Raw genomic sequence first — 27,954 nt, 5'->3', positions numbered from 1 at the left:
GATTGCAATATTCTGTTTGGATGGATCTGCTTTGTATGCTTTCTACAATCCATATATTTGTTTTCAAACACATTCTAAGCTTCAAATATTGCATAAACTTCTAGCAGAAGAAAAAATAGAGTTGTTTTTGCCACAAAAGTGCCCTTGTTTAATGACTTACAAGTTGATTTCTTGTTTTTCCTGAATTTTTTATCAGTGATCCTTATAGGCAATGTTCAGCTCATCAAAATCGAGCATGAGGTAGGCAGGGGATATGTTTCTGATGAGATATTGTGGATGAATGGAGAACATTCTTATTCACTCCTTCAAACTAACTTACACAGGATTTTTTTTTGTTGGATTCAGAATCCTAATGAGATGAAGAATGTAGAACTGTCTTCAAAAAGATAAGAAATTCCACTCTGTACAGCTTTCTATCTTCCTCCCCCAGGAAAGCTATTATTGTAATGCTTTTATTTGAGATATATAGTTGAATTTTTCTGTTATGCTTCTTCTAAGGATGATGCAATCTTTTAATCTCATCCGAGTTTAAAAGAACTGGTTTAAATTAGGCTGAATTACTTCTCAGCATGGGCAAGTTTTGAATACAAATGCATTAGAGATATGTGTGACTTCTAATTTAGAGGACAAGGAAACAACATGAAACTCCCTTGGTGCTAGCAGTTCTGTAGTGAAAATAAGGCTCATAATATGTATTTTTAACTAGGTTATGTTTTATTGTTGCCCTCCTGTTTGCCTCCTCCAAAAAAAAGGGTTGTGAATGAAGAGAATTGTTTTGCATGATTGTCAGCATGGGAATTGTTTACTTAACTCGAGACCAGCATGGAAACTCTTTCCTAGGAAAACCATCCTGTCTGCAAACACTGGCATTGAGATGTGCCCTGGAGAATCTGGGCCTTAAACTTTTGCTGTGTCCTGAAGGGGAGGGACATTCCAGAAGTAGTGGGAGGGAGGGAGGATGAGGGAAAGAATGCTATGGTGCCTTTTTCTTTTTTCTCTATAGAGTTCTTATCTGTATGGTTTTATTGGTGGGGAGCAGTCAGACATTAACCAACTTGTTTTGACACCAAACTTCTTGGTTTGGGAGGTGGTGGACAGACTGACATTTTTTAAAATTAGTTGCTTCTGCAGCTATTTCATCTGTTAATTCTTTTAAACTTACACAGAGTCTTTGTTTGAGGTTAGTAAAATGTACTTACAAATAGATGTAGTTACTCAATGAAGAAACAAGTTACACTACTTCAGATAGGTACTGACAGTAAGATAAAGTCAGTGTATTTCTGAAGATCAGAAATAATCTGCATTCCTGTTCTTTTCCATAATTTGAAGATTTTTTTTTTTTACAATAGTAGGAGAAGACATCTGGAAATCACCTGTTCCAAGCACCTTCTCACTTCAAGGCACACTTGTACTTTAGATCAGGTTGTCAAAGGTCAAATCCAGTTGAGTTTGGAACTCTGTCCTTCAAGGGTGGAGGTTCAACAATATCTGCAGGCAGCCTGTTTAGTCAGCCTGTGAATAGGTGAGCAGTGTATTTTACAAGTTCCTCATAAAAATTTGATTGCTAGTTGAGATGTGCAGATTCCTAATGTACAAGTTTACCAAGCTGTGAAATGCCATTCCAGTGACTCTGCTCACCTGTTTCTTTTCAAACTTCATTTCCTTCTTGGCAGGGAAGGAGACAAAGGATCTCCATTTTATCTTTACTGTGGCTTTGAATGACCAGAAAATCAAGAAATAAGCATTTGTTATGCAAATCTGCACTTTGGATATCTCCTCTTTCTAAATTACTACTGGGTTTGAAATACTGATTGATTTTGTTTGCTATTTATGCAGGTTGTTTTTTCTATGGTGTTGCTCAACGTTTCAACTTTCCAAGTATCTTTTGGTTTTCAATTCTAAAACTATGTGTCAACTTAAATTATTAACCTAATCTCATGCAACACAGACTAATAAATTTGCTGAGATTATCAAATTTCATCTTGATTACACAAGAGCAAACAAGTGAGGTGCTGCAGCTTTAAGTACCTGTGCTTTGCAAAATTATTCTCATATTTCGTCTGTTATGTTCAGCTTGACACTTACCTGGTTTTATGGCTTTCTCTTTACATTGTTTGAAGTTTTAATTTTTTAATAGAATTTCTTAGGTTACAATTTTCACTCTGTGTTTTGTGTGGGTGTCTGCTCAGTTGTAACACTGAATGTTTTGAGCAGCTTTTCCCTTAGTTCTAAGAGCCTGAAATTTAAGAATGGCATTTTATCTTTAAGCCACCACTAAAAATACCAGATAATTACATATTAGTAGCCATAGAGTGAGGACTAAACTAAAAATCAGCATTTTGATGCAGCATGCAGATAACATACACTGTAAACTATATTTTTGTGTACAGTAGCTTCAGCAGAAATTTCCTGTATAGTTCACATGGTTTGGTATATGAAACCTGACCTCCAGAATTTTTAACTGAGCTTGCAGGACCATTTGCTAAATTGATGAGGTTGGCTGCTAGCTGTACAGACAATTCCATTTTCAACAGGGAAATGGAATACTAATTTCACATAATTTCAGATGTAGTTTCAGTGTAATTTAAACTAGTTTGAGGGAGTATCAAAAGTTTCTCGGATGAGAGCACTGTCCCTCCTGCCTATCAGTTTTTTTGATAACTTGTTACAGTCAGTGCTTTTTGTATTTATTTTTTGTCCTAGTCAAAATGGGTTTTTTTCTTATCTTCTCCTCCATCCTCCTTGTTTCACAACACTATTTCTAATTTATGTTGACTGTCTAATGCAGATGAAGTATCTTTTTTGATTACAGACCCATCTGTATGGATAGATTTATTCCTGTAGAGCTGTTGGCAAAATCTGCATGCCCATCTGTAGCAAATGAGTAAAGAATAATATTTTCTACAGTCAGTAGATGGGTTTACATTTTAGGCTGTGTGTGATGCTGTGCAAATCATTCCTCTACTGCATGAAAGTGCTCACACTTCTAAAGAGCCATCAGTAAAACTCTTAATCTGATGGCCCAATATCATACAAAAATAAGAGAAATTGTCTGTTCTGACAGAGAAAACAATGCCAAAGAAAATGTTACACTAATGTGGAATTTTACAAATACTGATTGCCCATCTTCTTCCATGTGAAATGTTTTTCCCCACTGGTTGATCTTTACATGCTCAGACTCTTGAGATCCTCAGCAGTTCAAACAGCAATGAATGGTTTTGTAAGAGTTTGAGGTTGTCCTGTTTGAAATCAGTGAGAATACAGGTGAAAATGTTGAGACTGGTAGCAAAGTTGTCACTGCTGTGATGTTCTCAGGATTGTGTTCTAACTCATGTTTGCTTCTTTATCCTTCATGAGTTTTTCCTTCTAAGTATGTTTATCTTAGAGTGTACAATTCTTTCCAGCTGAGTGTTCTTCAGTATTTGTTTCACAGTTCCATTTGCATTAAAGGTATTTTATATAATACCTTTAATGTGTTTACATAGCATACGTGCATGAAGGCAGAAGTAATCGAGAATCCTCTTTTCTAAAATAAAGAGGTGGTATGCCAGTGGGAATTTGTTTGGGTCTTTAAATCAATGGTGTATCTGTTTAAAGACAGGGATTGTGTTATATACAGAAGTGTGCTCTGAGTGTTGTATTATTAGGAGAAACAAGTTTCCAAGCAAGAAAATACAAAACTAATAATTCTCATCACCCTGATACATTGTCCTTGGTGATGTATGTGCAACAAAATGTCAAAATCCAGATACAGTGACAAGGATGCAAATCGTTATATCTGTAAAGGAACTAGGGCAACCAGGGCTAGTAATTTTTGAACTTTTCAGATCAAAGGTATTTAAAAAAGATTTAGCAGTTCTTAGCTAGGGAGCTGTGAATTGAGCAATACTGTCTGAAGTGTGAAAAGTGCAGTTATCCATTGGGTAGGATTCCCTAGCTGAAATGTAAGGATATGGAATCACAAGACAGTCTTCAGAAAAATGTAAATTCTCCTTTATATTTTATAAAGAAACTTTAATCAGTGTAATTTAAGAGGATTTGTTCAATCAAAAGTAATGAAATACTCTGGTGTGTGATTATACCCCCTCTGAAAATGTGGAGCAATTTGCTGCTGCTGATTTAGCTGCAAATAGCAGCCAAATGTGCTCAGCTGTGTGCCTGTGTTTGCACGTGGCAGGATGAGAAGCAAGGCAGCATTTTCTCAGTCAGATGGCAGGCAAAACCATATTGTTGTATTTTTTTTCTCCTCGGAAACACTAATTAAATATTTGATTTTTATTTGTTTATTTATTTCTAGGGTGTGGATTCAGGATTTGTTCCCAGCGTTCATGATTTTGACAAGAAACTTACTGAGGCTGATGCTTACTTACAGATCTTGATAGACCAGTTAAAGGTATGGTAACTAAATATTGCATTTACTGTGTTGGGGGTCTGCTTGTCAGGCTGGATTTCAAGGCCAGCTTGAAAAGAAGCACAGCAGAGAAAGTTAAGATGAAAATGCCTTTGTCTTAGGACTGTTTAAAAATTAGTATATCTCAAGCAGATTTATATAAAATGCTTTACAATGGCTGAAAGATTCTGTTTTATATAAAACCTTTGTGGAAATGGCAAGATTAAATATGTTGAGTTTCATTTTAAAACATAATTAAATCATTGTGTTACTCATAGCATTTTAGAATCTATCTTGAGAAGATTTTGTCAGGTGATGTGTAACTACAGTTGCAAATAGTTTCAGACTTTGTTGCAGTGGTGGTAGATAATCCATGTTTTGTCCTTGAATGAAAGCATTCTGTAGGAATGTTGTACAATACAGATTTTTTAAACTTTGTGTTTTAAGAATAGATGGGAATGCAAGGTCATATCTCTCAGCACTCACCTTATTCAGAAAAACGCTTTTTGCTGCTGCTTAGGACACCTTTTTCCCATGACTCAGCAGGTTAAAATTGCTGTTAAAATTGCTTCAGTTCTGCTGGGTTGGATTTTTTTCCCTGATGTAATGTGCAAGTATTTCATGTGGGATATTCAGCAAAAATTCAGTTGAAGAGTGGGGTGGAGAAGGAGGTGAGCACAGCAACAAAAATGAAGGTAGGCAGAAGAGATGCAAACAAAATTCAGAGCTGCCCTGCAAAGACTTGATAAGGAGCTGTCTTTGCTACTCTGGAGCCATCCCTTCACTGAAAGAAGGTATTTGAGTCTTTACACCTTCCAATTGTTATTTCAGGCCAGCTGGGGGGAGGGGTATAGAAATTAATTAATAATGAAAGATGAGTCAGTTTGAGGATGGACAGAGCCCAAGATCACAGTCTATATTTAGAGCTGGAAATCAGCCCTCAAGGGAAAGGGAACACATGAGTAGGGTTGAGGCAGGCAGTTGAGTGAAGCTTACTGCAGCTCACTTCCTAAAAATTACATCCTCTTCTCTAAGCTACAAGGGTGGATGTGATGAACTTTTAGCATTACCTTAATCTTTTCTCTTCCCTGAACAACTTCATGGTTGTGTGTGCACCTTAGAGTGCCCCTGGAGGCCTCTGTTAACTCCTTCAGCTCAGCTTGTGTTAAATCCACATGCAGGGTTTGTTTCACTTTGTTTTGTTGCATGTTATATCCCACTTTTAAGAAAGTAAACATGAATTAATGCTAAGAAGTCATATCTTCCCCAAAAAATGCATTTACAAATCTTACATGATTTGGATCATGAACCTGAATCAAGGTACCTCGAAGGGTTGATGAGAGTTAAAGCTCTTTTGGTTAAATGCTTCATATGCCCCAAAGGTTTTTGCTGTAATAGAAGAAAGGCAGCTGGAGGTGTTCTGATGGCTTCAGTTATGTTACTTAACCTCACCTTTTTGTTCAAATCATGGTAGAATTGTCAGGCTTAGCTGTGAGATTTGGTCTCTTGTAGGATGGGATGATGTGAGAAATTAGTTACAAATAAGAAATTTTAGGCCAAAACTGCTTTGGATCCTAATACCAGGGTTGTACTAAATGGTTTTGGTTTTGAAATTATGTTTCTGTCTGATTTTTATATGGAGAAAAAACACTTTCAGTATTTTCACAAGTATCTCTTTCTTTTAGCTCTTTGATGAAAAACTCCAGAACTGCAAAGATGATGAACAGAGAAAAGCAAGTACATTTTGTCTTAAAAGTTGCTCGTTTATCAGATGGTTTTGTGCATCAGTTTGCTGTAGTAGAAATGCTAAGTACACATTTATTGAGTTGTCAAAATCACCTCAAGCAATATGAATAACTTAAAACAGTTATGGTGTGACTAAATTGCCAAAAAAAATTTAGTAGTAATGGGCATCATAGAATTAAAAATGTTTCAGTCTGTCAGAAGTAATTGCTCATCTTCTATCCAGTGTATGGAAATGCTTCTCTAACAGTGTTGAAAGCATTTTAACTTAAATTTGCTGGTTTTTAGTCTTTAACGAGGATGAGTGTTTAATATTGAAAAAAAAATAAATACTCCTAATCATGTATTTCTCATAATCAATCTGCATCCTATGTAGGTCTGTGACACATTGGAAATCTGAGAGTACCACAGTTCATTCACTGAAGTGAGGGTGCCAGAAATGTAGTAGTGGGGAGCACTGCTCTTTAATCGAGGGTATAATTCAATTGAATGGTTTGTGTTCTTTGCATCCCCTCCTGTTCCATCCCAAAGCCAGCTCTGCAGTTCTGAGTTCAAGCACTGGTTAGGAAAGGCTGGCACATGCCTTTGGTGGTGTGGGGTTGGCATTAAGTGCCAAGCTGGTTTCATTTATTAATTTGTGTGTGTGGAGGAGGGATTTAACAATTCCTTATGAAGGGTTTATTACACAGGAGTTGCTTCTCTTCAGCAAATGCAATCATTTCAATATCATGAAGTAGTGGTGTATTTCATCCTTGTTCCCTCCCTGAATGTCTCTTGTGGAAAACACGCTGTGTTCTCTTAGTGTTTGGTTCCTGTTTTGAAAATTCTTTGATGCTTTCTGTGATTAGTTTTACTTCTTCATAATGGTTGTGACCTTTCAAGTGTTCTTCATCTTACCTGATGTGGTAGGTGATGTCTTGGGGAGTTCTTTCTCATGTACAGGCTTCTGAAAGAACTTTGAAGTATGTGTCTGTCAGTGTGTTTAATCTGTAGGCAACTGACCACAAGAGTCAGGTCTAAGGATTTTGTATTTCTCCTTCAGTGTGTCTTACTGGAAGAGATGTCCTTCAATTTTGACCTCCCTCCAGATGCTACTTTGCAGATCAGGCAGTACTTTATTTTTTCCTGTGGCAGTGCTCCTAATCCCTAGAGACTTTCCACATGTTGTGCTGACTTCTTTATTTATCTCTGCAAGGTATCTGTAGAACAGCTGGATTGACTTCACAGAGAAAGGAGGAGGCTCATTTAGAAGAGGTTGGCATCCTCTGGTTTTAAATCTTGATGAGAATTTCTATTGCTACAGATTCCATTTGTTCTCTATTAAAAACGAAAAAGACTTGAGAAAGCACTCTCCTGATCACATCTCTTCCTGTACTGAGAGGTTTTTTTGATATAGTATTTAGTAGTTTCCCTATTTGTTTATGGAAGTATGGTTCAGCTATCACATTATGAGCTGAGTGTAATCTGCAGGGCACTTCCACCAAACCCATAGTTCTTTCCTCCAAGGAAACAAGTTTTGGATATTTGAGTGTTAAGTGCTTCCCAGGCAGCTGAATGCTGTTCTGCAGTTGTTTATGGCCAGGGATTTCAAACCTGAACTGTTCAAGTTCACAGAGCGTTGGATGAGCTGGCTTTTAGGTACAGAATATTTGATCTTTTGAAGATGATGACACAGGTTATAGGTGTTCTGACGTGCTTCAAGATCTCCTGGATATCTTCCTTCTGAAATGTGGTAATCTCTTGAATTTGGACAAAGACAGTGCAGATGTAGGCCTGATGAAATATTGGGATTTTCCTGAATTCTTGTGCTGCATTGTTTTTCTGGCAGAAGTGCAGTTAGCAGGGTATGGGGGGATCATGCACAACCAGCAGTGCTGCCAGTTCTGCTCAATCTTCTGGTAGGGCACAATGTTTGTATCTGATTGCAGAGGAAGGGGAGGAGGGGGTGTAATCTCATCTGAGGGTACTGGTGTTTCAAGGTGAAGACAAGACAGGACCTTGCTTTCTTACAGTGTTACCATTACTGGTGGAAACTCCAAGGCAGCTTTTCTGCTCAGTTTTGTGTAGTTATCTTGACCACAAGAAAAAGGAAGCACTCAAAGGCATCAGAAGAGCAAAGAGGTGCATGTTTGCAGGCTGGAGCAAAGCTGACATTACTTAACAGGATTTGGGAGGCAAGTGCAGCCTGCTTAAGCTGTTTGGTTCAAAACAAAGTGCATTTTGTGAAGCAAATCCAAGGCTGAGCACACAGATTTGGGTTGCACCTTACAGATTTCAACCATGAGTCAGCTGTCTCTCTGTGCTGGATGAGCTGAGCCTTCTGTAGCCACATGATTGTTGAGTGAGGCAAAAATCATATTGGATGAGAAAAAAATAGCTTTCTCAGTGATTTCCTAAAAAATCAGATGTCAAGGAGATGCGATGAGCAGCAAGTAGAGGGAGTAGTTTCAGCAGCAGCCTGCAGTTTGATTAGATTAAATATTGCAAATTGCATTCTGCAACTGTAAATTAAATCTACATTCTGCAAGTGTAGATCTGCAGGAAATTGGTGTTTCAGATGAAAATATGTGTATTCATTACTAAAACTAGGGGTAATGAAAGCTAAAACTGTCATACTAAAATTTTATGTTCATCAGTTTTCAAAGACTAGGGATGATAAGAGAAAATGGTGATAAGTGTTAGTAGTAACTGGGGAGTTTGGGGATTTTTTATTGGAAATTTGTTACATCATCAGCATACATGCTTATGGGTTTCCTTACGTTTTTGTAGTGTCTAAATTATCCAAGTTGAGTGTGCTATGTTCTTGCAAGGTGATCATAGAGCACAAATGTGAACAATACTGGAACGGTGCAAACTGGCACTGCTTAATTTGGCCAGCTCACAAAAGATTCATTTTCATAGAGGAAAAACCTATGGTTCTCTATTTTGTTGAAAGGTCTTAGAAATCTGCTTGTTTTGAGATTGTTTCCCTCTTGATCTTCCATGTGATCTTTGACAAAATTACCCTTTTGTCTGTACCTGTGTGTAAGAATTTAACAATGTCTCAGTGAACTGTTTGGAAAATTACGGATGGGTGGGGAGAAACCAACATCACTGAATTGCCTCACAAGGTCTGAGGTCACTTTCTTATTTTCAGCGAGGGTGATGTCACTAAAGGGACTGAGATCTCAGTTTATTTGGTGTGTAAATACTCTATAACAAATTGGGGAAAAAATGGGTAAAGAATGATCAAAGCTGCTGTTGGCTGCCTCCAGTTATCTGTGCAGCCTTGAGACTGCATGATCTCCTTCAGCTGCATCACCTTTCATCCAACAAGATTTGTGTGTTTGGGTGCATTGCCTGTTCTATTTTGGTGCTAAAAGGCTCAAAACTTCTATGCTGTTATATTTATAATGCTTTTTTTCAATATGTGTTGATGAAGTTTAGACTGGAAGTCTCGTAGAGACGTGAAAAACAAACAAAAACAAAGCCAAGGAATTTTTAGCTGTTGGCATGTTTCTCAGCTAGCAGTAGGAGTAAATATAACATAACTTCATGATATAACATAACTTCATGATATAACATTCCTCATATGATATATCCCAGATAACCATGGTCCAGGCTTTCCAGTAGGAAGGGCTGAGTCTGGGTTCTGTTTGGCCACCTCTTGCCAGTTAATCCTGAAGAAAATGTACAGCATATCTTGAGTAATATCTAGAGCATAGCTGAAAATTCCCTCCAGGAATTGGCTGGGAGGCTGTCACTGCATTTGTTTTCTTTTTAATCCACACATTGAGACTGTTCATTTCTGTGCATTTATAGCTGCACGCTCTTCTCTTATGCTGTAGGCTTTTGCTTGCAATGCCTGGTGCAGGGAAACCTTTACACACTTTGATTAATCAAGAATATTGTGACTCAAGTCACATGAGACACTCAAATTAATCAAAACAAAGAGGTCCTGTAATTGCATTAGAGGTTCAGTGCTGAGTCCAGTTTAGTGATTTTGCCTTCTGCAGGCAGAGCCAAGGACATCAACAGGAAGCATCTGCTCCTGAACCAGGTCATGCTGATGTGGAACATGGCATGCAGATGCCTTTTGTATGCCTGAGGTGCAGCTCTACTCAGGAAATCTTTATGAACCAGGGTTTCTAGATAAAATTAAGTAGGCAGATTTCCAGAAGCACTTTTACTGGAGGCTTGGAAAGAACAAGAACATGTGTGCACTGTTATTTTCTGTGTTCTGTTTCAAGCTGTGCTTAACTGCAAATGTTTATTGCACTTGAATGATGATCCCTTCATGTAATAGTGTTGAAATGTGCCACCATTCAGTGCACTTTATAGGAAAACAAAATGAATTTAGAATCTTTATGCTGCATTTCATTTTTGTTGATGTTATGCAAAAATGAAGTATAGATTTTAATGGATAAATGTGTATAATGTCACTGTTAAGAAATTCTTAACTTTGTCATCTTTAAACTTTAATTATCAGTTTGACTTCAGTCTTGTCTTGAAAATTATGTCTATATATGGAAATAGTCTTTAACATATTCGTTAAGGGCTTTTATCCCTCCCCCAATATAAAATTAAAATACCATGTTTATAGAGTATTTAGGTCAAACCAGATGCTAGAAATTCTGTCTTTAATCATACTATTTTGATTTTTCTTTTACAGAAAATTGAAGGTCTCAAAGAAACAACTAATGTAAGTTTCTTTAATTTTTGTAACTTATATATACCGATTCTGAAATTCACCTTATTTTCTTGGGAAAGTTTTTAAAGCCTTTTTACACAAAAATGAGAATCCATATTAGGTCCAACATTGCAGTGCAGGAGGCAACGTGGTCCTGGTGCTGTGTTCAGGTTTCTGTCCAGCACCTTGGAATCATGGAATAGTTGAGGTTGGAAGGGGCCTCTGAAGATCTCTAGTCCAACCTTATGCTCACAGCACCATCAGCTGGGACAGGTTGCTCAGGACCAATTCTAGTTTGTGTTTTGAGTAACTCCAAGGCTGGAGTCTTTACACCTTCTCTGGACAATCTGTTCCAGTGCTTTATCATCCATAAAAGAATAAAAGGTGTTTTCTTCTGTTGAAGGTGCTTTTCCTGTATTTCTGTTTGTGGCCAGTGCTTGTCCTGTCACTGGGCACCACTGAGAAGAGTCTTGCTCTGCCTTCCCAGTCAGATACTGATCCCCCTTGATAAAGTGTCCCTGAGCTTTTTCCTCTCCACATTAAACAAGCCCAGCTCCCTGAGCCTCTCCCATGATAATTTACCTGCCTGCAGCTCTCTGGGAGTTTGGAGCTGACCTCCATTTTACCTGACAGCCTGGCCTGTGTGTGGCTTTGGAAACTCCAGTTTGCTGCTGCTGTGCTTTTGTCTCTGGAAAAAAAAAAAAAAGAGGAAGGGAAAGGAGGGTTTCTACAGAAGTGAGTGTCCATTTAGTTCACACCCAATATTCTGTGTAACTAATACATACAAAGTATTAAGGGATAGTAACACAATTATTTTCTGGTATTTTTCTTTTCCTAGAGCATGGTAGAATCAATAAAACACTGCATTGTGTTGCTACAGATTGCTAAAGTAAGTATACTGTAAACTATTCTGAATTTTAGTGATACAGCATTAATCTAATTGAAATCTAAAATGCTTTCTATATAATCCAGGAACAAGAAAACAATTATAAGTTGATTTATGCTTCTATTTTAATGAAGTTTCTGAAATACTGAGTTCCATAGCAGACAGTTTGTTAGTGCTCATGGTAACAGTCACATTGGTTCGAGTTTTCTTTCAGATAAACTTTCTTTTGCAGAGTTTCCTATTAGACTAAAGAAGAACTTAGACAAATGTCAGTTTGACAGAACAGGAACTTAACAAAACTCATGTTTCTCCTTCATGTAAGAGTGTGGCTAGCAAGAAAAAAGGGGAGAAAGATAATGAAAATAATGAAATCGGTTTGGCAAAGTCTGTCACAGGTCTGAAGTTCATGATGATGTTGGAATTTCTTGAAGTTAGAATTGTATTATTTGAAAATGCACTTATGCTTTTCACCTACATGTTTCATTAGATTTTAAAATTCAGAGAGTTTTAGATTTACTTGTTGTTAAATTTACCCTTACAGGTTTAACATTCTGTATTTAGGATATGTTAATTATGAACTGCTGATTTATATCTTGTGATCAAAGTGGAGGGAGGTGATATTTTGCAAAGGAATAAAGGTATTTTCAGAATTTCAGGCTGATTTACTCAGAACATATTCTGATTTATACAGAAATAGGTGTGGGCTCTTCAATGATTTTTTTTCTCTAATCTAGATCAACAACTTTCTGTGGCTTTGGAATTCAAGACTGCTGTTTGTCTTCATTTTAGATGCCAGATATGTTGCACAAAATTTTGAGTGCAGTGAAAATTGAAGTTTTAGAATCTTACAGTATCAAAAGTCATTCACTGAAAGGATCAGTGCATGTTTTGTGAATTCAGTTTTCATATCTATTACTTAAGAATTTGTGAACAAAATGTTTGTTAATTAACAGATTTGTACAAGAACAAAACTTTTTTCCAAGCACTAGGATTGAACCATTGAAATAGTTTTGTGCCACATGGATTTGGAGCTAGTACAGTCTTTATTTAACATGCAGTGATGCTACTTCAATCCTTCACTGTAGTGCCAGCAAGAAAAGCCTTTCAGTATTTAATTTGCTGTTATTTAGTCCTGGATGTATTTAGAGGTGTTTTAGTACAGTGAAGTCAGTCGACTATATGTCATTTTTTAGGGATTTGATGGAGTCAGTTGTAGATGGGTGAAATGGTAATATGCTGATTTTCTTATCTATATGTGATTTGCTGTATTGAGGAAGTTGTTGGAGAAACTGCAAGGAATAACTAGCTCATTTTTTTCTTAATTATAATATAAATCTATTTAATAGTTCTTATTTTCACAGGGGTTTAATTCCTATGAAATTTTGCTCTTTTTTATGTAATTAGCAAATATGAAGTTGTAGAGTTATAATCTTCTTTTCAGGCTATTGATCAGAGCTGATAATAGGTGGCTGAGTTATCTTTCTTGTTTCTGTCCAATACCAAATCCTATTTCTGCTCTGTGTGAGTTTATTGGGAGTTAGACAAATGTGACCACTCATGCTGATGCTAAGCATATTTTGGAGTTCTTTAGGTGGTTTGCTGATCATGGGCAGAACTGGTAGTGGCAGATGCAGTCATTTAGATGAGGTTCAGTACTTTACTGCTCCATGTGAGTGTAAAGACAGATGGAATTTGAGTCCCCCAAAAGTGCTAACATTTGCTTTTTGTTGCACTAAATCAGACCTTGAAGTCCTTCTTTCAGTACCACTAAATATTAACCAGTGTAAATAGGTGAGCTTATCCACTAAGGAGTGGGGGTTTATTGTCTGGTTTTTTGCTAAACTATATCTGAAACTCTTTTGGGGCTATTGAAGACACAAGGTAGGTTAAAGGGGTGCCTTATGCACAAATAATTGCAAGACTTTGATCCACATATAGTGGAAAAAAATATCCTAGTACTTTAATAACCTTTTTTCTGCTTCATCTCTTCATCTTCTTTCTCTCTCAGGCAACTGTTGTTGACTATAAGGGAATTCTGTCTTCATTCCCTCTTTCCTTTTCCATTAACTGTGTTAGTATCCTGATTTTCTACTGCTGTAAAAAATGCATAATACAGAGGGGTTTGAGGTTTTTTTTCCCAGAGTTCTGCAAGTTGCTTGTGTATGATGCAATCTCTGTGTAAAAATGTGTTGTGTCTGACTGTAGCTTTGTGCTCTCCATTAGAGACCTTTTAAGATTGTGCAAGTTTTTTTCCCATATCTGTAGGGCAAGTATGGCTGCTGACACTGCTGAAAATAAATCAACACCACCCTGCACCCCTTTGCTACTTCTACAGTGCCTTTCTCATTAGGAGACAAACTTGCCAGTGTGTGTACCTTGATAGTGTTACCACTGCTCCATATACTTAGAACTCTGTTTCCAACACACAACCATTTATTACATGGATTATTTTGGAACATTGAAGCAAACCTGGATTTTTTGTTGTTGGAGTTTTGTTCTGTTTCTTTTTTTTAATTGTACGTTCAGTTGTTCTGTTTCGTGGATTTTCACCTTAGCATTTGGACAGTTAAATTTTCCTTGAACTTGCTGGTAAATCGAGTGTATAATTATGCCACTTATACTGAGGTGACTTGACATTTTTAAAATAATGAAGTAAATACCAGCTAAACAGGATTATGTCATAATAGATTCATTGCTTATCAAAAAGCAGTCAAAATAAACAAAGTGGGATGGGCAGATGGAGCATTTGGCCTTTGTATTCCCCTTTGTGTGTGTGGCACTTGAAGATGTCCAGCTTTGCTGATGTATGTTATGTAAAATACACGAAATGCTCTGCCAGTGCACATGTGGTAAACCTCAGTCTTAGAAATATATGTGTCTCATTAAGTACCTTTTATAATTTAAATATTTAGTTTTGCATCCTTCCTTTCTCTTTTTCACTCCATTTCTGGCAGTCTTGCCTGCCCAGTTTTGTGGAATTTCTGCCTTCCTTACCTTATTGATGCTACTGTGCATTACTGAGCAAGCAGCAATACTCATGCAGCATCTTTGTGGTTTATTTCATAGGTCTTAGAGGTGATAGACACAACATAAGAGTTTTATGTGTTGGGGAAAAAATGATGTATTTTGTAAATTTGCAACCCAGTAGAACTCAATGCCCTTAGTGTTCTTTTTGTCATGGAAAGCCAGGCTTGAAAAATGTCAGCTAGCAGATATGAAATTTTAATGGCCTATTGCCAAGTGTATAAGCTAAGGAGGGATATAAAAAGCATCCAAATATAAATATGTGCCAACTTCTTTATACTTCTTACAGCTTTTTTTTTTTTCTTACTCCTTTAAAATGTAACTGGAAATCTGGGGGAATACTCTGCAGACAAGTCTTGAGGTTCACACTGGATAAAGTTGTGGATTGATGTACTGACTAATATGAATTTTGCAGCAGAAGGGAAGAGATTTTGTTTAGTGTTCAGTCAAATTTATCCTGTAATTGCACAGTGCTAGAACTGTGCTGGCTGTAGATTGGCATTAGCTGGTCTGCTGCTCATGTCATTTCCCCTGAGGACAGATGTTTTCCATACATTGCCTGTTCTTTCACTTATGCTTCTAGGCAAAAAACCCCAAAATCTGAGATAGTGAATAATCTAAAAGCGTTTTAAAATATAACAGATGCCAAAAGGCAAAAGTTAAAACCTTTCAACTTGTTTTAACTTCTGCCTTTCTTGTGTGTTAATCACAGAAACTGAGAACTTCATTTTTCAGGAACTTACAGGAGCTGCAGTGCATATTTTGGGGAGCTCTTAGGTATTTGGGAAGCACCCACATTATAAAGCAGAATTGTACTCTGCAGTACAGAAAGGATATTTTTTTTTAAATTGTCTGCACTCGTGTGGACAGGTCCTCAGAAAATGCTGATCTTCAGGGGTGCAGTGTCTGGGTGTGGAATTGTGTCTTCCAAGTTTAGTTACTGTATCACATGGTGAGGAACATTTTATGGCTGAAATGTAAACATTCCTGAGGGAAACTCGCTGTTCTCGCTTAGCACAGAACTGATAAGTCATGCAAGATTGTTATGTTGATATTTTTAACATTTTTTCCTTAAGGACCAAAATAATGAGGAGAAGCACGCAGATGGACTTATAGTAAGTTTAAATCTAAACTTTATCTCCTTTTAATTCTGCAGAACATGTGAACAGAGACCTGAATTTCCACTCACTTTGCAACATGCTTCTTCCTTTCTCTAATTTACTGCTTCCAGTGTCTTGTTAAAATTCCTGTTGAGTCCTTAGCTCCTGAGGTTGGCTAACACCCTTGTCTCTAGAAAATAGTGGTCAATTTTGTATGGAGTGTGTTGGACAGCAGTGTTGTGATTGAACACTTAGATAAAAATGTGCCATGTGAACAGATGAAAGGGAAATGACTGGGATAGAAATAGTTCTGTGTTCCATCTGAAGTACCTTTGTGTAGAAAATAGATCTGCTCTCCATGTGCTTCAAGTAGTTTGTCTTTTCTACAGTGCTGCTCCTTTGATGCAGAGTTGTATAATGTCTGTCTAAGCAATGTTTCTTCTGTAATAGAACTTCTGCATTTTTAATGTAACTTCTGTCATTTTTGGTTTTGGTCACATGTGATTTCTCTTTCTTTGTTCTTTTTTTGTCACTTGAGTACATTTCAGATACTTTTAATAGGAGATTGGTTTCAGAAAAAAACTCTAAAAATCTTAATGTGTTTTCATTAGATCTGACTAATTCCCAGGCCTCAGTTGTTTTTCCACTACAAACAGCTTTAGCAGTAGGATTTTCTGGTGTGAACCCTGGACTGAAGATGCACATGCATATTTTAGTTTGGTGCTTATCATAAATGAGGTGAATTATGATGTGCTCTGCAGATGTAACATAATTCAGGTCTTAGTATGAGGGAACTGGAAAAGAGGAGCTGTGCAGGTAGACACTTCCACAGGCACAGGTGACCTGCACATCTGATCTGCAACTCAGAAATTTCATAGAGATATTGCAGCTTGATATAGTCTGAATTTTATTAGCCACTGATCTCATTATCTGTGGGTTGGCTTATACTGGGGAGGAAAAAATATTTTTTGTAAGGCTGTATGAGCTATGGATCAGTGATTGTGAAGTCTAAAATTCTGATGCTATGGAGGTCAACATCACCTTGGGCTAAAGGTCAGGATTTCACTTTAAACTTAGGCAGGAATATAATCACTGTTTGCTGCCATGGTGGGACAAGTCCTGTTTCTGTGTAATTGTTACTCAATTGTTATTAAAATCAGAGTAGGAGACTTTCAGGTCTGCCTTCATCTGTTTCTAGCCCATGAAGGCATCCTTCAAAATATCCAACAGGAAACTCTGGTTCATGTTGCAGTAAGGAGAATTGTTTAAGCATGAGGTTACAACCCTGAATACAAAATCAGAATTACTTTGTTCTTTCTTTATCGTACCAGTGTTCTGTATCATGTGGATTCTTCATTTGCCTAAAAAATAGAGGGAACATAGATAGCAATAGCATCCTGTGTATCATAAGACTTGAAACCCAAGATGGTCTTAAGATGTGATCATAATTTTAAATTGTGAACTCTGTGGAACAGAGACCTTCCTGTGTTGAATACATAATTCCACAAGGAGGTGAAGTGCTGGGTAAGGGACATTGCCTTTATGCTGGAATACAGTGGAGTAATAGTACCTATACTGGATTATTTGTATATTGGTTAGTAACACCAGTGAAAATGTAGAAAGCTACTTTTATGGCTGTTTTTTTAATGGATTTTTTTGTAGTGATAAATAGAGAATAGTAGTTCTGTTTTCAATTAAAGAAATCCTGTGCTATGAAAAAATAATAGAACTTGCATTGATTTTTAGAGTCATACAGTGTCCTGAGTTGAAAGGGATCCACAGGGATCATAGTGTTCCAACTCCTGGCTCTGACAGGACAGCCCCAGAATCACACCAGTGTCTGAGAGCATTGTCCAGACATCCAGATGTAGGATAAAGTTCAGAATTTCAGGTAACCAGGAAAGAAGGCAAGAAATAAATCTGCCTTTTGTAGGAAAATGGGAGGAAGGTTAAAATGAGCCTGTTTCCCTCAGTCTGAATGTTAATAGAAATTAATGGACTAAAGGGAGAGGAGAACAATTGTAGGTGCTTCTTTTAAATTCTGTTATGAAAAAAGAGGATAGGGATGAACTGACTGAATTTCTGAGCAAACTGAGCAAAAATTTTCATAGTTCTGATAGATCAGGCATTTAAATTGCAAGGTGTTTGGAAAGAGGTTTTATTCCCTTTTACTCAGCTAGCAACCAAGAAGTTCTGGTGGTTGTGCATAAACATAAATAACAAACAGTGCTTAGATGGTATTTTGGATTTAAAGACATGGCAGTTTAGATTTCCAAGGGTCTTGATGCATAAAAGCCAAGGACATCAACTGAAGTCAGTGACTTTTAGGAGTACCTGGTGCTTCATTTTCCAAGTGCTCACATTCAGAAGTAGGTTGAGATGTCCTCTACTGAGCTGCACTGAACACTGTCAGCTTGCTTTGGGAAGAATTTTGGCAACAAAGCTGTTTCATGGCTCTAAGCATGCTGATGATTCTTGTTTTGATTTATGGGTTGATCTGCTGTGGTCTGGACAAATAGATTTTTGGGGAAAAAAAAATTGAAAATACAGATGACCTATCCTAATTTTGGCCAGATAATTTGCATCTAGCTTTCCACTCTTTGCATGCATTATTAATTAATGGACATTGGGTGGCATACCAGAAGCAAGAACCTGAAATAAGAATTCTTTATAGGACACTTCAAATCTGCATCAAATTCAATTTAGTGTGCAGTCTGTGCAAGGAATCAAAATATTACCACTTCCAAAGTATTTCTCATGTCCTCAACTGTCAATTTGTGTTTTACTTCTTCTCTCAGGAATTCACTCTCTTGCATTTGGGCATTTCTCATGCTCACAATGTTCTTGCTATCTATGCTTTATTTTGTTTTAACTGAGGGAGGGGAAAAAAAAAAGTGCTTTTCCTTCTCTTTCCTAGAGCACCATCAACCCCGTGGACGCCGTGTATCAGCCCAGCCCCTTGGAGCCATCAGGGATCAGCACCATGCCCTCCCAGGCTGTCACACTCCCAGGTAGGCTGGGAGCAGCCAGGAGCAGGGCAGTGACTGCAGTGCAGTGGGCAGGGGACAGGGCTGTCACGCAGGACAGGACACTCAGTGCTGCACACTCAGCTCACAGGGGCTGAGCAAGGGCAGGAGCAGGAGGCCCAGAGTTCTCTCACCAACCTGCCCCTGCTTCTGGGGATAAGCTGATGTGTTTTACTTGCTCTTAGTTACTGGCTTGCATTTCTAACACTCTTTTAAAAAATTCTTAATTTTCAGAAAAGGCAAATGCTTTCTAGCTAAACAACTGCATTTTTTTAAAAATGCCGTCTTTGCTTAATAAAAAAAGGACCTAGGTAAATGGCTTTTATAGAAAATTATTTAATTTTTGGAGGTGAGGTAAAATAATGTGCAATCCCCTTTTGGATTTTGGGGTTAACATATCAAAATATCCCTTAGAACCTGCTCAGTTGTGCAAGTCAGAGCAGCGACCCTCCTCTCTGCCTGTGGGACCTGTAGTAGCATCACTCGGGAACCAGACTCCAACACCAAATAGTACAGGTACAGTCTGGGTAACTTCATTGAAATACAAGAAACACTTTTAGTCATTAAAGCAACAATATATTGCCCTACATCTTGCTTTTAATCAACACCTATTTCAATGTTTTGTTAAAATCAATAATGCTGCTCTTTCTCCCCACCATCTATATGACTTTTACCAGCTTCCCTTTGTCTTCCCAGCACTGCAGTCTTGCAGTAATTGGAGAAAACATGTCCCTTAAACTTTACTGGTATTCTGTGCTCTTCATTTTCCTTGTGATTTTCCTTTTGTCATCTGTTAAACTCAGTATGAACCTGCCTAATTACTGCTTTTAATTTTGTACATTCCTCTCCTGAGTTCACATCAGTCTTTATTGATTTGAACAATTCTTGTTAAAGTGGATTTTGAAAGAATTCATTTTTATTGAGTCTGTAATTTTTAATACTCCACAGGGAGTGGGCAGTCAGCACCTAGCAGCAGTCTCACCTCTCCAAGTCATGTCAACCTGTCTCCAAATACAGTCCCAGATTTTTCTTACTCAAGCAGTGAGGATGAGTTCTATGATGCTGATGAATTCTACCAGAGCAGCTCTTCCCCAAAGAGATGTATGGAGTAAGTAGCTGACAGTGTGCAGTGTGTGCTGAATGCATGCATGTATGTGTGAATGAATACATCTACATGTATGTATGTGTGAATGAATACATCTACATGTATCTACAAGGGCATGGCTTGTCTGCTTGCAGAAATTGGTTTAAAAAGTTGGGGTAGGTAGAAAAGCCACTTTGTGTAGCAGAGTGAGATTACCCCTGTCCTCAGCCACAGACAGGTGTCTGTGAGGGAGGCAGTTTCTTCCTCTGCTCCTTCCCATTCCTTCAGATATATGTTGACAAACCTGACAAACCTAACAAACCAAACTTTGGAAGCCCCCAGCTCAGAGCTGTAATCTGAGACCTTGGTGCATTTCACATGCATTTGCTGCAGCCTTTGGTAAATGGCCAATTCCCTCACACATTTGCTAAAAGACACTCTTTGAAGTTGGCACCCTTTCCCCAAAATCTGTGTTTACTCTTCATTTTTTATTAATTGGAAAATTAATTTTTAAGAGATGCTACACACTCCAAAGAGGGATTCGTTTTCTGCCTTCATGTGTTATCTGAGGCTGCAGGCTGTCCCATTCCTTCAGCTGCAATCCAGTCTGAGCTAGCTGGGAATTAGCATGCACTATGTATATTAATGTCTGCCACTGCAAATACATTGATGTCTATCACTAAATTCCTTGTCTGTGAATAGCAAATGACAATAATTTGGTCTGAATTACTTAATTTGAACTGTGAGAATTTATTACTCTTCTTTAGTTCTTCAGGGTCTGCTGCAGTCCTGACTCGGAGCAGCACGGGGAGCAGCCTGAAACGTCCAGATACCACAGAGTCCCTCAATTCTTCCATGTCTAATGGCACAAATGATGCTGGTAAGGGGCCTGTGTGAACTTTCAGTAAGGAATTATTGATTGCTAATCTCTGTGTAAACTGGGTCAATATATGCAGGAGCATATATGTATATTTTTATGGCAAGGTACTTATGGGAAATGGTTTATATACTGTTTCTTTACTAATGGAAGATTGCTGAATTGTAGGATTTAAAACCTGTATTTTTTGACAGTTACATGTGTGCTAATTAAATACAGCCTGGTTTGAAGGTTTAGAGGAAAACAAAAACCATTTGGTCTTTCAGATCTCTTTGATCCTCCCGATGACCGTGAAGATGATGGGGAAGGAGAGTCGGTGGAGGAGCACAAAAGTGTTATCATGCATCTCTTGTCACAAGTGAGATTAGGCATGGACCTAACCAAGGTAAACTTGCTGGTGTTCATGGGGATGGGAGGGGCCGAGTTCTGTGTAAAAAAAAAAAAAAAAAAAAAAAAAGTTACGTAATTTAACTACATGTTTGTTCTAAGAGCTGGTTAAATTATGTAACCTTTTTAGCATGGTATTTTTTAACTGGAGTTCTTTCTGGAAGGGGAAAAGTAGCTGCAGAATAAGTATATCCAGATGCTAAAATCTGGGAAAATAGTTTGCTATGGCAAGTTGCTGTTTGTTCTCTTTGAACCTAATTCTTGGAGTGCTTGTGAAGCTGGCATAAGGGGAATGCTGAAAAGTTACTCCTGTCTTTAGCTTCCTAGAACAAAGAGCTACAAGATCCCAAGGTATGGTGACATTCAATAAAACATAAAAGGGAGAGCCTTTTAACATAGAGTGAAAAGCTTTGCTTAGTTGGGATCTTAATGAGTAAATATGTTGCCTGGATATTTTGAAATGCTACACTTAGGTCTGGCAAGGAAAGGGTTGGTTTCTTCATGAATGAGATTCAGGCTGGTGTCTGTCTGAAGGCAGAATGAACAGCATTCTGAAGGTGTTGGTCTTTCCAGACAGCTTGGATAAATTTAAAGAAGTAATTCCAGAGTGAGAAAGGGCAGCAGAAATCAATCCTTATTCTTAAGTTTCCTTAAGTGGATGAATTGAACTGTCCAGCTTGGAATGAACAGTGGATAATAAAAAGATAACATTTTTCTGGGGAAACAGCCAGCAGTTCACAAGCAAACTGCTCAAGATTTCTGGCAGTTCTGAATAGGAATTGATCCAAACTGTGTCTGGTCTGGGAATTCCTGGGATAGCTGAAAATTACTGATCTCAAATTAGGCTGCCAGGAATCTCTATGAGCATGAACCTTGTCAGCAACAGTAATTGACAGTGGATCACACTGAGCAGATCCACAAGAATGGACCTTAGGGAGGTAGGAAGGAAGAGCTTCACCTTCATCTTGACAGAGACATGTAGCAGGATGGGAGTGTGAGTGTTTGCCTGTAACTGAAAATTGACAGTGTTCACAGAGAGGAAATGAAATCAGCAGTGATACTGTAATTCAGAACAGCTTTTCATGTGCTCTGAGTGAGACTAGAATCCATTTAGGATGAGACTGTTCCTGTTGAACCTTAGGGTTTGCAGAAGATGCCAACTGACCTGCATATGTCAGAACTCATTGGTGAGCTGGAGCTCACAATCAGCTTAGAGCACACAATGCTGTGGGTGCTGTTTGCTGTTCACAGTTGGGTTTTTTTAGGGTATTTAAATACCTTCAGCTAGATGAGTTGTTTTTCTTCACTCAGGTTGTTCTTCCAACGTTTATCCTGGAAAGAAGGTCACTGTTGGAAATGTATGCTGACTTCTTTGCACACCCGGACTTGTTTGTCAGGTATTTGACTTTTGAAATAGGAGCATTCACTGTTCTCACTCTGGTTATGGCCCCTGTGGGCAGCCAGAAGTTGGTAATTTGGAAGAAGATTCCTTGGATTTTGGTTTAAACTTCAAAAACAGTCAAATCAGTCAAACTTCTAATTGTAAAACAACCAAACACCCATAAAACTTTCCTGTACCCAAGGTCCCTGTTTATATTTCACTCTGCCTGTCCTTTTTTCTCTCTCTCTGTAGCATTAGTGACCAGAAGGATCCCAAGGAGAGGATGGTTCAGGTGGTTAAATGGTACCTCTCAGCTTTCCATGCAGGAAGGAAAGGGTCAGTTGCTAAAAAGCCTTACAATCCCATTCTGGGGGAGATCTTCCGGTGCCACTGGGTGTTGCCTGGCACTGAAGATGACACGGTGAGTTTCTCGTGGTGGTTTTTTTGTAGCCCAGAATGCAGAGATGCAGCCCAAAGCTTTATTAAGTCACTGACTGAAATGGATTATGCTGTGCTTAAACAACAAATCAACAGAACTGTAGCAATTTGTTAACCAATTCCTTCAATTTTTTAAAGAACTATTTGATGTGTTGAAAATGTCCTTTTTCCCTGAACTGTTCCATAGCACTGATTATTAATTCATTTATCCCCAAAGTTCTGAATTTTTGTTTTTATTTTTAAACCAATGCAGCCCAGTGGGTTTTTTTTGGTTGTTTTTTTTTTTTGGCACTTCATTTGGGCTTCTTGCCTTAGGAAGTTGCCAGTGATGGTGTGGGAAGTGCTGTTGTGAGGTGCTTCACGTGGCCTCAGTGTAATGCAGCTAAGTCAGTGTGATTATTTGGGTATAAATCATGTCTTTTTCTCATTTCCTTTGCTTCCCACCAATTTGTTCACTCAAATCTTGTTTCTGAGGTGAATATTTGCACTCCAATTTGCTGGCATAAAGTCAGTGTTGTATTTGGGCTTCCTTTGCTTTGAACCATGAATTAATTACACTTTGCATTCTTTGCCACAGGAAATGGATATTAATTTATGGTTTTGTGGTACATGAAATATAATCATTATTAATATGCAGATCAGACTTTTTCAGAAGCAAAAACAAAAACTGTTTCTGCCACTTAACTATTATTTTGTAATTGGGTTTATACATGGGTCTTTCAGTTTAACTTTTTTTTTTTCTGGGGACAATTAAAACAAAGACATTTATACTTAAAAAAAAAGAGAGTAGAAACTCTATCCTTTAGAAAGGATCATAGTTCCAGGTCTAAGGAGTCCTGCAATACATTTTTAGAAGCCTTTAAAGATGGAGGCAGCTTCTCTGGGAAGCTTCCAGTGTTTGCAGTGTGTGATGGAATCCTCTCCCCTGTCCCACAGGAGCCAGTCTCTGAAGGACCAGTCCCCTGGGTCAGTAAAAGCAACGTGACCTTTGTGGCAGAGCAGGTCTCTCACCATCCTCCAAGTAAGTTGTGACAGTCCCTTTGCCAGGAGAGGTGGCATCTGCTGTGGGGTGACAGTAAAATCAGCTCTTGGCTTAAATCTTGGATTTGCACTTTCTCTCCAGATTGAAAAGCTGAATATTTATAAAGGCTGAAAAATTATAAACTGCTTTTGTGAGAAACTGATTGCAAACTCTGTTGCCACATAAGTGTGAGGTACCCGGGGATATTTCCCAATGAAATAATTTGGAAATAAAGGTATCAATGTCTTGTGCTGCTGTTTTTAATACTTGCCTCTTTCTTCAGTTTCAGCATTTTATGCAGAGTGTTTTAGCAAGAGGATACAGTTCAATGCTCACATATGGACCAAGTCCAAATTCCTAGGAATGTCTATTGGGGTCCATAACATAGGGCAAGGTATGTGTGTGAAAATTGAACAGCAGAAGAGAAATTCAATTCTGCAACTAGGATTTTTCTTAGAATAATTTACATAAATTATTTAAAGTCATTGTACTAAATGTAAGCAATAGTTGAATTTATGTCACTGGAGCTTATGTATCTGGGAATCAGAAATTCCTTCCACACACTCTGTGTGATGAGAACACCTGGAGCCCAGTTTTTCCCAAAAATACAACCTTCCCTTCTGCCTCCTCCAGAAGCTGGGCATCTATTAAAAATTAAGCTCCTCGCCTTTCCTTTTCATAGCACCTGTTTTTAATGGCATATTTCATGAAAGCATTATGGTAAGTTCTGTAGAGGTTTTGCTTAATGATTTTTAAATCTATTTTTGTCTTTAACAGGATGTGTTACATGCCTAGATCATGATGAACACTATATTTTAACTTTTCCTAATGGCTATGGAAGGCAAGTAAATGCTCTAATTGGTATTTTCATTTTTAATGCCTTGTAATGTTTCATGCTTAATATTTATTGGTGAAGATTATTATAATTATGTGTATTTATGTTTTTCTAATTGCAGGTCTATTCTCACTGTGCCATGGATAGAGCTTGGTGGGGAGTGCAGCATTAGTTGCTCAAAGACAGGTTACAATGCTTCCATTGTCTTCCACACAAAACCATTTTATGGAGGGAAGAAGCACAGAGTTACAGCTGAAATTTTGTAAGCAGCTTTCTTCTTCTCACTTTTTCCTTCCTTAAATGCCAGCAGTTTTAACAAGACAGTCAAGAGAGTAAAATGCTGAAGCAGCAACACCCAAAAGAACTTAGCTCATGATAACCTGTCATGGAATTGGCCATTTTGTAGCCAAATTTGTGAGAGGAAGCTGCACAGGCCTGTGTCCTACTTTATCCTGCTTGAAAACATCCTCAGCTGATTCCCAAAGAGAACTTTGCTCTCCTGAATTAACAAAAGTGTCTCTATCATTACCTTTCCTAAAAATACAAATACTGCAGCAAGCCTTGGGATTACTGTTCATGGTGTGTCAGTAAAAGCCCTGCTGCAAACTTCATGTATTTTTACCTCTGCTTTGGTGGCTTTTGGCCAAACCCTGTGCACATACTCAGCACAGAGAATTCAGTGGAGATTCCCATCATGTTTGGAGATGTGCTGTGATGTCAGCAAGTGGATGCTGACAACATGAGGTTTAACTTGGTTTTAAATCATTGACACATTGATAGATGCCATTTAAAAACTGGTGTCTTGTGTTTCCCAGTAGTTTGGGGAAGAAGTGGATTGTGAAACTGTTCTTTAAGCTTAAACTCACCATTCTAAATCTGTGTATGGAAGGCCTGGAACTGCTTTTCTAAATTCTAAATGCAGATCCAGCCCTCGGGCAAGGCCTATTTTCCCCTTCCTGTTAAGGTTTATGTGACTCATTCATACTAAACTGTCCCTTTGTAAACAGAATCCTCCTCTCTTTTGGGCATGGGCACTTTGGCTGATATAAACCAGACTTTACAGAACCTAGGACAAATATTGATCCTTTAGGATTTTTCAGTTGCTGTAATATAGCTGAGAAATGACTGTTTGTGTCTCTTTAGTTCTCCAAATGACAAGAAGCCCTTCTGCTCCATTGAAGGAGAATGGAATGGGGTCATGTATGCAAAGTACTCCACAGGGGTAACACAGCTTGCTTTCTTTTTTCTCTTTTCATCAGAAATACAAGATTGTACTTAGAAAGGGGGTTTGGGGTGGTGGTTTAGGTTTGGTATTTTATTTTAAAAAAACATTAATAGTTGGAGCCTCCTATGAAGCTACCCAAAAGAATGCTGAACTGGGGATAAAACTTGTTTTTGAAGGAAGCTTGATTTCTATACAAGAAGAGAATCTGAGTACATGTTCCATGTATTTCCTGCTAACCAGTGTACTAGACTGTGAGGGTGTATAAATTTGAAGTCTAGCTAAAGAACTGAATAGGATTATTTCTTTTTGTCTTCCACTCCAGGAGAATGCTGTCTTTATAGATACCAAGAAAATGCCTACAATAAAGAAGAAGGTAAGGAAATTGGAGGACCAAGACGACTTTGAGTCTCGCTGGTAAGAACTTCAGTTAACTGGGAACATTAAGATTTTATTTCAGTTATACTCCAGCTTGCAGTACAGGGACTGAGGCTGCACTGATCCAAGCACTGCATGCTCTGCTCTCCCTGAGCCCAGGTACAGGCAGGCTGGGGATTTAAGGGGGAAGAGGAGACCAGGAGTTCTCAGTCACATCCTAATTGGGATCAAATGTTCAGGGAGGTCTGGAGAGCTCCAGCACAGCCTCCTGCCATCACAGCACAAATATCAAATATCCTGAGGGCTTTTCTGCCCTTTCTCTAACCTGAGATATACCTTTACTCACTGCTGTATCTACAACTTCTAGCACTGTGCTCCCATAAAATCTCCCTTGCCCTTTCTCTTTGAAGCTTATGGAAGGATGTAACCTACAACCTGAAGATCAGAGACATCGACGCAGCCACGGCTGCAAAGCACGCGCTTGAGGAGCGGCAGAGAGCCGAGGCCAGGGCCAGGAAGGAGAGTGAGACCTCGTGGGAAACAAGGGTGAGCTTTGTTGCAGCAGGGTGAAGGTCAGCCTGTAGCCTTTGTTCGTTCTGGCTGAGCCACGAAAAGCTTACATGTGGTTGTTCCTTTGCAGTTATTCCATGAGGATGGGGAGTGCTGGGTGTACGATGAGCCGCTGCTGAAGCGCCTCGCTGCCAGCAAGCACTGAGGGGTCCTGAGGCCACGGAGCCTTGGAGCCTTGGCTGAGCAGAGTTTGCAGCTGAGTCCAGACACCCCCAGTGATCACGTACATCCATGGCACAGCCCCACCCCTCCAGCTGCAGTGGTTCCTATCTCAGGGATACTGGACTTACTGAGACAGACAAAGCAATTCACGAGAGGCTGAGCAGCTCCGGGCAGGGACTGGCTCTGGTGGCAGTGCCCGGGCTCAGGCCCTGCTCCTGCTGCCTCTGGAGCAGGGAGGGGCCGGGCCCTGGGGCACAGACACTCTAAAACCACTGTGAAGGCCACGGCGGTGGGAGCAGCTGCATAATAGTCCTGGGTCCTGCATATTTAAAAAGCAAGAAACAAAATGCAAGATGTCATTTAAATCTCGCTGATGTTTGCAATGTGTAAATATGAGGATTCCTCTGATGGGACAATTTGTTAGAAAATGCTACATAAATGTTATCTTCCACCTGTATGATAATCAAATCTTTTGGCATTTCAGTGTCTTGCCCAAAATAACTTTGTTATTTTGAGATCAAAATGTAACCATAGATAATTCTACCCAATGCATCTTAAAGCTTCATAAAATAGATTTTTCAAACTTCTCTTATGGACTTTTTATTTATTTCATAATAAACCTTTGCAGGAAGACTGTTTTTCAGTTGAGTCATGATAAATTGATTATGTGAAGTGTATTAGTGGTGTATGTTTTTTCACTGGAATAATCCTTGCAGCTAAACCTACTTCTTAAAGTAGTTAATGAACTAGCAAAAAGAGCG

At 38.5% G+C, this 27,954-nt stretch overlaps 1 protein-coding gene across 24 annotated transcripts in view; it reads left to right on the top strand.

Annotated features, from left to right (window-relative positions):
- Window positions 1-27,780, top strand: part of OSBPL9 (oxysterol binding protein like 9) — a 57,640-nt gene extending 29,860 nt beyond the window's left edge. For 7 of the 24 annotated variants that reach the window (XM_014870651.2, XM_088169729.1, XM_088169728.1 and 4 more), the window contains 19 exons: window positions 4,298-4,393; window positions 6,076-6,123; window positions 10,785-10,814; window positions 11,641-11,691; window positions 18,730-18,823; window positions 19,253-19,354; window positions 19,787-19,946; window positions 20,690-20,802; window positions 21,066-21,184; window positions 22,498-22,583; window positions 22,820-22,988; window positions 23,942-24,026; window positions 24,310-24,420; window positions 24,804-24,867; window positions 24,983-25,123; window positions 26,005-26,083; window positions 26,409-26,500; window positions 26,872-27,007; window positions 27,102-27,780. In XM_014870651.2, the coding sequence (XP_014726137.1) occupies window positions 4,298-4,393; window positions 6,076-6,123; window positions 10,785-10,814; window positions 11,641-11,691; window positions 18,730-18,823; window positions 19,253-19,354; window positions 19,787-19,946; window positions 20,690-20,802; window positions 21,066-21,184; window positions 22,498-22,583; window positions 22,820-22,988; window positions 23,942-24,026; window positions 24,310-24,420; window positions 24,804-24,867; window positions 24,983-25,123; window positions 26,005-26,083; window positions 26,409-26,500; window positions 26,872-27,007; window positions 27,102-27,176 (1,851 nt within the window). In that variant the 3' untranslated portion in view covers window positions 27,177-27,780. Of the gene's footprint in view, window positions 1-4,297; window positions 4,394-6,075; window positions 6,128-10,784; window positions 10,815-11,640; window positions 11,692-15,788; window positions 15,828-18,729; window positions 18,824-19,252; window positions 19,355-19,786; window positions 19,947-20,689; window positions 20,803-21,065; window positions 21,185-22,497; window positions 22,584-22,819; window positions 22,989-23,941; window positions 24,027-24,309; window positions 24,421-24,803; window positions 24,868-24,982; window positions 25,124-26,004; window positions 26,084-26,408; window positions 26,501-26,871; window positions 27,008-27,101 lie in introns of all 24 variants that reach the window. The other 17 variants (XM_088169721.1, XM_088169722.1, XM_088169719.1 and 14 more) reach the window with 5 other exon arrangements.
- The last annotated feature ends 174 nt before the right edge of the window (window positions 27,781-27,954 follow it).

The sequence above is a fragment of the Sturnus vulgaris genome, chromosome 9 (genome assembly GCF_052056855.1).
Source record: "Sturnus vulgaris isolate bStuVul1 chromosome 9, bStuVul1.hap1, whole genome shotgun sequence".
In the NCBI taxonomy this organism is placed as follows: domain Eukaryota; kingdom Metazoa; phylum Chordata; class Aves; order Passeriformes; family Sturnidae; genus Sturnus; species Sturnus vulgaris.
This window is presented reverse-complemented; position numbering and strand designations above follow the sequence as displayed.